The sequence below is a fragment of the Musca vetustissima genome, unplaced genomic scaffold (genome assembly GCF_032173495.1).
Source record: "Musca vetustissima isolate MV318-11 ecotype Yass unplaced genomic scaffold, APGP_CSIRO_Mvet_v1 utg320045, whole genome shotgun sequence".
In the NCBI taxonomy this organism is placed as follows: domain Eukaryota; kingdom Metazoa; phylum Arthropoda; class Insecta; order Diptera; family Muscidae; genus Musca; species Musca vetustissima.
The window spans coordinates 4777-17171 of NW_026874962.1; the positions used below are offsets into that span (position 1 = coordinate 4777).

At 34.7% G+C, this 12395-nt stretch overlaps 1 protein-coding gene across 1 annotated transcript; it reads right to left on the reverse strand.

Moving 5' to 3' along the window:
- Positions 1–10154: 10154 nt before the first annotated feature.
- Positions 10155–10931, reverse strand: LOC133337475 (uncharacterized). The gene has a single exon (XM_061545695.1). It carries the CDS (start codon positions 10929–10931, stop codon positions 10155–10157), a length of 777 nt encoding a protein of 258 aa, XP_061401679.1.
- Positions 10932–12395: the final 1464 nt, after the last annotated feature.

Consider the following 12395-nt stretch of genomic DNA (forward strand, 5'->3'; position numbering starts at 1 on the left):
AACGACTTATGAGCCACAAAAATTCCTTAAAACAACCACGCCTAATAGGTCACTAAAATTACTTAAAACAACCACGAATAGGTCACTAAAATTCCTTAAAACAACCACGCCTAATAGGCCACGAAAATTCTTTAAAACAACCACGCCTAATAGGTCACTAAAATTCCTTTAAAATGGGCTACTAAAATGCATTAATTTACACTAAAAACAGTCCCAATTAATTTTGACATATTTTTGACAGTCTCTACAGGTAAACCGCTCTCTCCCTTGCACTGGCTTCATTGCCGCGCGTCAACACCGATTATTGGCATTTCTTCAGTTTCTTTTGTGATCTTCTTGACATTGGTTGTCTTTTTCATAGGTGCGCGTCGCGTTTCTCGGTTTCGGTAAATTGCATCTAGAAGTGTTTTATAGTGTCTATTATAAAGAAAATATAAAAATTACAACATTAAGTTTATAAAATACATTTAATTTACAATTAAATATTCGGAAAAAAACCAAAATTCCTTGGTTTTGAGTGTTTACCTTTTATTTTCGGGTTCCTTTTGTGTATTTGTTGGGGCTACTCTCATCATGAGAGCGCTTCCTCCACAAGAAGAGAAAATAACTCCATTTGCAAAAACAATGTGAAGAGAAAAGAGCGAACAGAAATGGGAGTGGAATGGTATCTTCTCTGCCCAGTAGTGGAGTGCGTAGTAAACAAACGTCGCCGTCAACGTTCGATCGTGCACGATTCAGAATTTTTCGGTAAGTTGTATATAGGAAGTGATGCAAATGTGGTATAGGTTGGTAATGTGGTATAGTCACTTTTTTTGTAAACTGAAAATTTTAGAATAACTGAAACATGTTCTGTAGTTTGCTGTTCTCAAAAAAATAAGATAGCAATGATCCGTTTAATTTATTTATCTCACGTTGAGAATCAGTAGCAAAAATTAAATTTTTCATGAAATTGATTTTTTTTCGGTCGCAGTTTAAAAATAATTTTTTGTTTTACAAATGTATAAGGCATTAAAATAATTAGTAAGTACTAAAAATCAAATAATATGCGCCAATGCACCACTTATTCACCAATTTAGGAAAAAAAATATACGTTTATTCAGTAAACACAAGTGCAGGTAATGTGGTATACCTTGAGTCTGTGTGAAAAAAAAACCAGCACAAGACAATATCTCATTACTATTTGAAACATTTGTCCTCCTAATAGACCACTAAAATTCCTTAAAACAACTACGCCAGTCCACCAGTCCATTTTGACATATTTTTGACAGTCTCACTACTTCAGCTACTCTCCCATTTGCACTGGCTTCATTGCAATGCAACAACACCGATTATTGACATTTCTTCAGTTTCTTTTGTGATCTTCTTGACATCGGTTGTCTTTTCCATTGGTACGCGTGTGTTTCACGTGTTTCACGGTTTCGGTATAGTGCGTATAAATTATTTCCAGAAGTGTTTTATAGTGTTTATTACAAATAAAATATAAAATTTAAAACATTAACTTAGTAAAAGACATTAAATTTACAATTAAACATTCGCAAAAAAGTAAAAAAAAACTCCTTGGCTTTGATTGATTGCCTTTTGTTTTCGTGTTCCTTTTGTGCATTTGTTGGGGCTACTCTCATCATGAGAGCGCTAACCGTTTATTCAATCAATGAACTTCAATGCTCTTTATGAGAAGAGAAAATAACTCCATTTGCAAATACAACGTTAAGAGAAACGAGCGTACAGAAATTGGAGGCTTTGCCGAGAAGACAACATGGAGAAGTGTTTTGCTTTTACGCAATGCAATTGTTGTTTATATCCTCTCTGCCCAGTAGTGTAGTGCGTAGTAAACAAACGTCGCCGTCAACGTCCGATCGTTTTCTTGTGGTGTTTTGATGGTAATAACAGAGTTAGGGATGCACGATTCAAAATTTTATGGTAAGTTTTATAACTTATTTTGAAATGCCCGAATTATTATGAATGATTTCTTAAGTCATACTGCGATAAATGTTGTACAACACGATGTACAACACCAACGATTCAAACGAAAAATTCGAGCGTATTTATTTATTGAAAAATGAAAATATCACAAAATTTTGAAAATTTTCACAATTAAATAACTCCCCAAATTTAAAAATTAAAAAAGTTCCTAAAAACTGTTAAATAAGTTCCCAAATATAGTTGTTTTTTGTTTAGTGTATAAAAAATTGGGGACTTATTTAATTTTTAATTTGGGGAGTTATTTCGTAACGTCAGTGTAGAGATGCGAATTAAATTACAGATGTATATAATAAGAAGTGTTAGATATAACATTGTTATATTACTTATTTATTAGAAATAAATCAAAATTCAATCCAACCCTTTTTCCCTATTTCATACAAGGACTCTATTATCTCTTATATAGATTCGTTAACTATTTGTACGTACGGATTTATACGCTCAACACATCGGGTTTAACAATATGAATGTAGTCGTTTGCAAAATTTATTTGCTTCTCGAAATATTCTACATAAAGTAACAGACTTTTTGGGAGATTTTCGAAAGAACGAGTAAATTGTGGAAAATATTTTTCTATTAACTCGTTCTATATTCTGAGACTCAGGTATTCGTTTTGAAACATCTTTCATCGAGTATTTGTTTTATTCCGTTTTTCCGTGGGCGGTAAAGCATTCAATGTCATTTTTTAAATTTTTAATAGGGTGCGACAGAAGTAATTTCGCTGTAATCGCTATAATCGCTGGAATCGGTTCATATACAGTTTCGTCCCATTTAATGTAAATGGAGCACCATACTGTCAATATTGGTCCGATTGAGACAAAATTTTTCGCAGAGTACTGAATTAGATCCAGATTGATGTGTGTAATGTTTTGTTGAAATCGGTTCAGATTTAGATATATCTCCCATATATAGTTTCGTCCGATTTTATGTAAATGGAGCACCATAATGCCAATATTGGTCCGATTGTGACAAAATTTTGAACAGAGTACTGAATTAGGTCCAGATAGATGTATGCGAAGTTTCGCTGGAATCGGTTCATATACAGTGCTTTGTTGAAATCGGTTCAGATTTAGATATAGCTCCCATATATTGTTTCGTCCGATTTGATGTCAATGAAGCACAATACTGCCAATATTTTCCCGATTAAGACAAAATGTTGCACATCTGGATTGTTGTATGCGAAGTTTTGTTGGAATCGTTTCAGATTTAGATATAGGTCCCATATAAAGTTTCAAGTTTTCATAAATTTCAGATTGGTATGTGTATGGGTTGTTTTAATTTAGTTCAAATATCTATGCACGCAGTTAATTTCGTCCGATTCCATTTCAGTGGTCCTATAAAGATGCTATGTCTATTCTATCAAAAGGATATTGTACATATGAGTTTTTTTGTATGTATCCAAAGTGGTGAAGGGTATCGTATAGTCAGCCCCGTCCGACTTTTGAACTTTCCTTACTTGTTTAGTTAAAGCGTTATATTTACTCAGATTTTTTTAATACACTTTTTATCTAACGCCGCGAAATATTGGTCCTAGACCCACCTTTAAGTATACCGATCGTCATATCTCGACTAGCTGAGTCGATCTAGACATGTGTGTCCGTCTGTCTATCCATTATAATTTGTAAACACGATACAGGCTACAGTTATGGACCAATCTTCACGAAATTTTGCATGTCGGATGATCTCTGGCCAATGAAGATTTAATATTTATGGGATGAAATGGACCAAAAACTTTATTTTTGTCGGTTTTTCTGGTCACTCCACAGGCCGCAATTATGGCCCAAACACCGCGAATTTTTGCATGGAGAAGGGGATCGTGCCAAAGAATAAGTATGCCTGTTTTGATAAAGATCGGTCAATATTTATCGGGTCAAATGGACCCTGACTTTGGTGTGAAAAATTACAAAATTTGTATTCTATGGAGTATGTATTTGCACCTGAAGGTCCTAGACCCGAAAAGTTGATAGTATGTTCAAGAGGAGTGGTTGACCTTTAAATTGATACCAATTATATTGTCGTATGTACTCGGATGCAGGACTTACACATAAATATGTACAGGTGCTTACGTATTCATATATTATTTAGTAACCCATTACCATACTACAGGGTGGAAATATAGCGCTGATCGCTTTGAAATTTTCCATGAGGTTCAAGTTATGGTCACCGACAACGCCTATAATTTTCGGTGATGATCAGATAATAATTTTGGGATGAAGTGAACCGAAAACTTATTTTTTGGCGTTTTTTATAGTCGATGTTTAGGCCAAAATTAAAAGCCGAACATCACAACACAAACCACGGTGAAGGGAATCTGGACAAGTGATTAGAAGGGCTGTATTGAATAATTTTAATATTTCTTGACCTCTAGTCGGTCAAGAGGGTGCAAATATCGCGAAATATTGCCCAAGCTAAGAATATAGAACCACAAAAAGTTATAGTTTCGTGGAAGTTGTGGAGGGTATCATATGGTCGGTCCCGTCCGACTATACTGCTTCGCTCACTGGTTTATTTTTGTTATGTTTTTTTATTTTTTAGAAAAAAAAAACTTTCTATTTAATTTTATTCGCTAGTAATTTAAAATTCATAAAAATAACAAACGGGGTGGAGAGGAACGGAACATAACAATTAATGGTTCCTGTTACTTCCGGGATACCGTTTAAAATAGCAGCAGTAACAGCATAGCAAATTACCACACTTTTTTTCTAAAATTGGACCATGTCCAAAGACAAAAATATGTTTATAGTGGTTGTTTTAGGTGTATTTATGTTTTAGGTGTATTTGTTGTTAATTTTGTTTCACAGTTATGGGGTTTGACAACAACACAACCGCCACCACCAGCTGTCGGATTGTTAGTCCATAATATTATTTCTTCTTGCGTTTTTTATGCCGATGCTTGCTGGTTCCCAACTAAACAACTTTTTAAATACCTTGTGAAAAATTTGCATAATGACAACTTTGTCGTTCGTGTTGTTTATTCGTAAAAATTCAGTTGGATTCCCCCTCCCTCGCTTTTCCTAACACTTTTGTGAGAGAGAAAGGCCGGGGAAAATTAGGTAAGGCATTTGTTGGCAAAACGTTTGGTCCAGTCAGTCCCTTCATGATTTATTTTTGTGTTCCCTTTTTTCGCTGAGGAGTATTTCTCCACCACAGCGCCACAAAGAAAAGTGAGAAGTTTCCTAGCGGCAATTTTTGCACTAAGCTTTGCTGGCCATTGGTCCCGGCCGGTCCGGTCCGGTTAGTTGTGAGACTTGAGTATTTGTTGTTGTTTTTGGTTCTGTTTTAGTTCCATTTGGTGTTTGTGTCGTTGTCCTTTTTGTGTGTTTGTCGGTGTGTTTTGTTTTTTAATTTGTGTCAAATTTAACTTGAGGCTTTCTAATTGTCTTTCCGTGTGATTTTATTTATTTGCTCTACGTTCTTCTGCTGTTGCCGGGGGCTATGGCTTTTTGTTGTGGCGGTGCGTCACATTTTCTGTGTCACTTTTATTTTTGTACAATGAAATTTGTATACTTTGAGAATTTTAGGAATTTTGTTGGGTTTATTTTCGTTGTTGTTATTGTCCATGGTTCTGACCACTTGGACCATTTACGTTGGGGTTTGTGTTTAATCTTCTTCTCTGTATCTCTGTTTTCGCCACTGTATTTATTTGCGAATTACATTAATTCGGTAATTCTATTTACATTTACCTTTAAGTTGATTAATTCACTTAATAGAAATGCAATTTATTGGGGTCATGCTGGGATTTATTTTTTAATGAAGCAGAGGAGGTAGTTGAAGGCGAAAAATAATATCAAATAATATGAACAAATATGGATGTATATTTATTTATTAAAAAAACGTCGTAAAGTTCAACCGAACTGAGCATTTCATACCATCAACTATTTAAAGTACCAGGAATAGTTAGATTTTTGTTAGGAAGTGTCAAAAGTACCGATAAATAGGGGTAGGGAGCGAGATTTGTTACCCAATGGGAACTGGAAGTGCCAAATTAGAGCCAATTCGATTAAAAAACATGCCCAAAGCGTTTTCGCTTCCCCCTATTCTGTATGAATAGGGACGAGCACCAACGGGAGCTGTAATTTCGAATTTTCGATATTGGTGGCCGAAATAAATGATATATGTTGCCATGTTGTAATATAAGCTGTCATGTGTGTTGTCTAGATATTGTATTTACCGGGTAAATACACAAGGGTGGGTAAATACCCATTTGCGGCTATGTATTTGAGTATTTACTATATTGAATCGCTAATACAACATCTTACATCCTATTTCCGGATATCTGTTTTTAAATAGATTCAAACTGGATGGTTTCATAATACTTCACACACGTGGGTAAATACCCGAGTATATACCCAAAAATTGAATATAATCTCATTAACTGGCGAACCACTTGACAGGCTGTTAAAATTGTTTTGTTTTTAATGTCAAAGTGAATACTGATATGGAAAATGTGGTCTCTGGGTCCATGTTTTGATATAGCCCACATATAACCGTTTCAACATTTATCTAAAATTTTACGAAAATATATATGGGAGATATATCTAAATCTGAACTGATTTCAATAAACTTGCCAGAGGTTACGATATATTAACATCAGTACATGGTACAAATTGTGTGCCAATCAAACAAACTTTTGGTATTTAGTACACAATTTACATAACATCGGACGAAAATATATATGGGAGCTATATCTAAATCAAAACCGATTTTTACGAAACTTAACACACATCATTCCAGACTTAATTTAGTACGTTACGCCAAATTTCATGCAAATCGAAAGAAATATATTAAATCGGACGAAAATATATTTGGGAGCTATAACTAAATCTGAACCGATTTTCACGAAACGTAACACACATCATTCTAGACTTAATTCAGTACGCTATGCAAAATTTCGTGTAAGTCGAAGGATATGCAGGGACTTTGGTACGCCATTTAAATTAAATCGGACGAAAACATGGACAGATAAGCGGATATGCACAAATCGACTCCGAAAGTGATTCGAAAGTCTATCTCGATTCGTTTTGCCTGTTACAAACATATGCACACAGATATAATACCTTGTACCACAGTGTGGTGAAGGGTATAAAAAGACATGTCTTTGTATTTTGTAAATTCAATATCAAGTGCTATTATTTACCAAGTCTATATCAAGTCAAAATTGCGAAACTTCCCAATTTCATATAAACCAAATGAAGTATTCAGTTGCACATATAAATATTTTTCCAAACCTACATTAAATTCGAACATTAAATAGAACAATACTTCTCCTTATACCTTTCCACTTTAATACACAACCACATGGAAATTGTATGTAAGCTACCCTGAAAATTGAGCCAATAGCCCGAAATCCACAAAATATCGAATATTTGGGGGTAGATGTCTCAAATGAATTGACTAATACGTTCACTTTTTGTTGGAGTGTATACAAAATAATATTTGCGTAATATTTTTGCTAAGCCTTGATAAATATGGGTCGATATGATGAATTCCAATGTGAAAATATCTTGAGTCAATAGGCAAAATATGTCTTATTGGTCAGTAGAAAATCCACATGTGCATCATGACTTCATCCACAAAGAATAACTATGGGTCATTGGCCCATACGTTTTAGTCGGTTGTTAGCCGTGTTCATTCGATTTTGGGCTCCGCCAAGTCATTGGTATACGTTGGAAAACTCAAAGCTAACCTGAACGCGAAATGTCGAAAATTTCGGCAAATATCTACTGTCTCGGTACACGTTTTGTTAAATTTTTGAAAAGGGTTTATTTATAAACCAGTGAGCGGAGCAGTATAGTCGGACGGGGCCGACCATATGTTACCCTACACAACTACCACCGAACTCTAACTTTTGCGTATGTTTATTTCGACCTGATCAATATTTCGTGATATCCATAAACATGTCATTCTGCAACCTATCCCAAATTTGTCATTTCGACAGATATTGAGTCATTTATTTAGAATGGGACAATATAATAAAGCAAATCTGAATCTGACACCCGTTGATTATTTGGGGCCCTATTAACATGAATTCTGTCGAAACCATATATATGCGCTATGTCTGCATTTCTACAAAACGCAATTACGTCATTCTATGCTCTATTTTGTACGTTGTGCAAAATTGTGGATCAATTTTAAAAACATGAGGAGTTTGGTTCACCATTTACTTAAAATGGAACGAAAATATATTTGAAAGCTATATCCAAATTTTGAATCGATTTCAAGGAAACTTGGTACAGGTTATGTTATACTAACATCAGTATGTTTTGTGCCTATGGCCTTATTTTAGGTCTTGGTGCACCATTTACTTAAAATCGGACGAAAGTACATATGGGAGCTATATCTAAAGCTGAACCGATTCCAACAAAACTTGACACAAATAGGAGCTATATATAAATTTGAACCGATTTTCACGAAACTTAGCACACATCATTCTAGACTTAGTTCATTACACTATGCCAAATTTCGTGTAAATCGAAGGATATATTGGGTCTTTTGTGCTCCATTAACATAAAATCGGACAAAAATATATATCGGAGCTATATCTAAATCTGAACCAATATCCTCTAATTTCAATAGGGTTTTTACTTGGACGAAATAAATGAGCTGTACCAAATTTCATCCAAATCGGATTATAACTGCGACCTGTACTTTGTTTACAATTTAACATCAACAGACTGACGGACAGAAGGACATAAATCGACTCAGAAAGTGATTATATGCATATTCTTAAAACGAACCTTGGGTCTATCTCGATTCCTTTTGCCTCTTACAAACATATGCACAAAGATGTAATACCCTGTACCACAGAGTGGTATACAAATCTAAAAAAATGTATACCTTCCTAAAAACCCTAACAAATATTAAAAGACCAGTGATCGGAAAAGTATAGTCGGACGGGCCGAATATTTACGCCATAATATAAAAATTTGGTCACTTTAGATTTTGGTTGATTTGACCCTCGGATCCCCTTCACCGTATAAAATATGTTATGTTCTGCATGTAATAATGATCTCTAGAGCGACTAGAATATAAAGTTTTCTATTCATTGCTCCTTCTAAATATCACATCAACATCACGGAACGTATAACTCCCACATCCGATTACATACAACAATATAAATGGTCTCAATTTCAAGGCCAGCAACTCCAGTAGGATATATTATGTCCTTCTGTAGTAAATATATACGCCATAGAATACAAATTTAGTAATTTTTCACACAAAAGTCACATTTGACCAAATAAATATGGACAGATCTTCATTAAAACAGTCATGTTTATTCTTTAGCCAGATTCCCTACCTGGTGTAACACTTCGTAGTGTTCTGGTCATAATTGTGGTCTCTAGAGCGACCAGAAAAAAAGACAAAATTAAAGTTCCCCTACATATTAACGGATCATTACCAAACACAATAGGGGTCTTCTTTGGCCAGAACCCATCATACATACAAAATTTCGTGACGTTTGATCCATAACTGAGGCCCGTATCGGACGGCCAGACACACATGTCTAGATCGACTCTGCTGGTCGAGATATGACTATCGGTATACTTAAAGATGAGTCTAGGACCAATATTTCGCGGCGTTTCAAACTCTTGAAGTTGCTCAATGCTATAATTCCCTAACAATATGTGGCCTGTTCCCGTACTGCAAGAATCGATTTTACTATTTTCTTCGATATCATAAAGGAAAATTTGTTATCGTAGTAAAAAGTAGTAGATTCTTGCAGTACGGGAACAGACCAATGGTTGTGTAGGTTATACAAATTTTGAAAAATTTTATAAAAAATCAAAATGCTATTTTACTGTCAATTCTGATATAAAATTTGTTTCGAAACTTCGAAAATCTATATTGTCTATTCAAACAATTCCGTGGAAAAGAATGACCAAACCCATGAAAATGATCACTAATGGAGCTGTCCTTATGTGGGAACTATATCAAGCTATGGACCGACAATTGCCGTTTTCAACGCGGACTCTCATAAAATTTTTTTATATGTACATCATATAGTATTATCAGTTAATTATATTCTAATATATTATTTCCTTTTAGATCATTTATATGTTGCTGTGTGAACCTTCCCCTCCCAGTACGCCTGAAGAAATCCTAAGGTAAGTTTTTTTGTTATATCAACTTTATTTTTACATATATATGTATTCATGTGTAACTGTTAAAATATTTTACTTTACAGATTTTAGCTTTTTAACATATAATTTTCGTTTACTAGAATTTGTCTGCTTTCCCAAAGCGACACTTGATTCTTTGCTTCTAAAATGCCTTATATTCTGCTTGTGGCGCATTAACTTGCCCACTCTCTTCTTCTTAGATGGCCTCACATGACCAGACAAACTACTGACAATTTGAGGATTTTCTAAATTTTCCACATTTGATTTGGGTTTACTGGGAGTGATGATCCTCTTCATTTGTTTCTTGGCCAAAATAGGCTTTGTTAGAGATTTTGCAGTATCGTCCACATTGTCCATCATTAATGGCTTTTTGTTTGGGAATTTCTTTTCTCCGTCACCAGTTCTCTTCATCTTCTTCATGGCTTTTGAGGGATCATTTCCAAATGCCTTTGCCGCCTTTGCAATCGAATCAAAATCACCAAAAACTTCCAAAATACTTTTGTTGACATATTCCAAATAGCACAGAGATGAATGGCAAACATTGCATTTTGATTTACCGTTATGAGTCACGGCATTTGTCCGTATCAAACTTTCCAAGTAGAGGAAATTCTTGGCCATGTTTTCGCAATGAGGACACTGGTTTGTAGGCGGCTTCTGTAGTTGGTTCAGAGTGGTGTTCTCCTTGGTTTTTGATTCGATGAGACCCGCCTTTTCATAGAAATTATTTGTGGAATTTTGTGGCACAACATAGCCGTTGGACTGCTTGACCTCTGTTTCACCCAAACCAATTAATTTTTTCATAACTGAAATTTTATTCGATTTTTCCAACATAACGAATTTTTATTTATTTCGAATATATTTTTTATTTTAATTTGTTTTTTTTTTCTAAATATTTCTATTGATAGATAAATCAATGACAAATTGTCATGTTGGTGTTTTTTGTTGTTGTTGCTGCATTTTTCACTTGTTCTGACACACAGTATTCATTATCTATCATTTTAGTTACATTTCCATCTTAACACTGCCACGGCAGGACAAACACATCCACACACAACATGTTGACTTGGTCCTTTTTTTGCTGCTTTATTCCATTCCATTTTTGCAAATTTTGTGATGAAGTCTTCGGTGTTTTTTTTTTTAGTTTTGTTGTTGTTAGTGTGGGTTCTGGTTGTTGTTTGTCGCTTTCCACTTTCAATTCCATTTGCATTACATGCCAGTTCAATTCGTTTCTATGCTCTGCTCCCATATGGATGAACGCGGTTGACAAGCGACGACGTGTAAATGTAATTGCCTACATCAGCTTTGAATTTAGATTTTTGCACACTAATACACCCACTCACACTCATACATACACATGGAGAGAGAAAAACACACATTGATGTAGTTTGGCATCAGAGTGATTGAAGTTTTTGGTTTCGAATGCTATTCACAGTGGAGAAAAAATATGCTTTAAAAAATCTACGCCTTTGGTAATCCTTGAAAAACTATTCCTTAAAAAATCCACGCCTTTGGTAATCCTTGAAAAACTATTCCTTAAAAAATCCACGCCTTTGGTAATCCTTGAAAAACTATTCCTTAAAAAATCCACGCCTTGGATAGGCCTTGAAAAACTATTCTTTAAAAAATTCACGCCTTGGTAATCCTTGAAAAACTATTCCTTAAAAAATCCACGCCTTTGGTAATCCTTGAAAAACTATTCCTTAAAAAATCCACGCCTTTGGTAATCCTTGAAAAACTATTCCTTAAAAAATCCACGCCTTTGGTAATCCTTGAATAACTATTCCTTAAAAAATCCACGCCTTTGGTAATCCTTGAAAAACTATTCCTTAAAAAATCCACGCCTTTGGTAATCCTTGAAAAACTATTCCTTAAAAAATCCACGCCTTTGGTAATCCTTGAAAAACTATTCCTTAAAAAATCCACGCCTTTGGTAATCCTTGAAAAACTATTCCTTAAAAAATCCACGCCTTTGGTAATCCTTGAAAAACTTTTCTTTAAAAAATCCACGCCTTTGGTAATCCTTGAAAAACTTTTCTTTAAAAAATCCACGCCTTTGGTAATCCCTGAAAAACTTTTCTTTGAAAAATCCACGCCTTTGGTAATCCTTGAAAAAATATTCCACGCCTTTGGTAATCCTTGAAAACTATTCCTTAATAAATCCACGGTCAAACCAGTAAGGAAAGTAGTAAAGTCGGACGGGGCCGACTATATGATACCCTTCACCACTATGGGTATATTAAACAGGACTATTAACATGAAATTGGATGAAATAAAATATGTGATATTTACCTAAAT

Bases quoted from the DNA above. Each gene is read 5' to 3' on its own strand.
- LOC133337475 (XM_061545695.1), bottom strand. From the start codon at position 10,931: ATGTTGGAAAAATCGAATAAAATTTCAGTTATGAAAAAATTAATTGGT.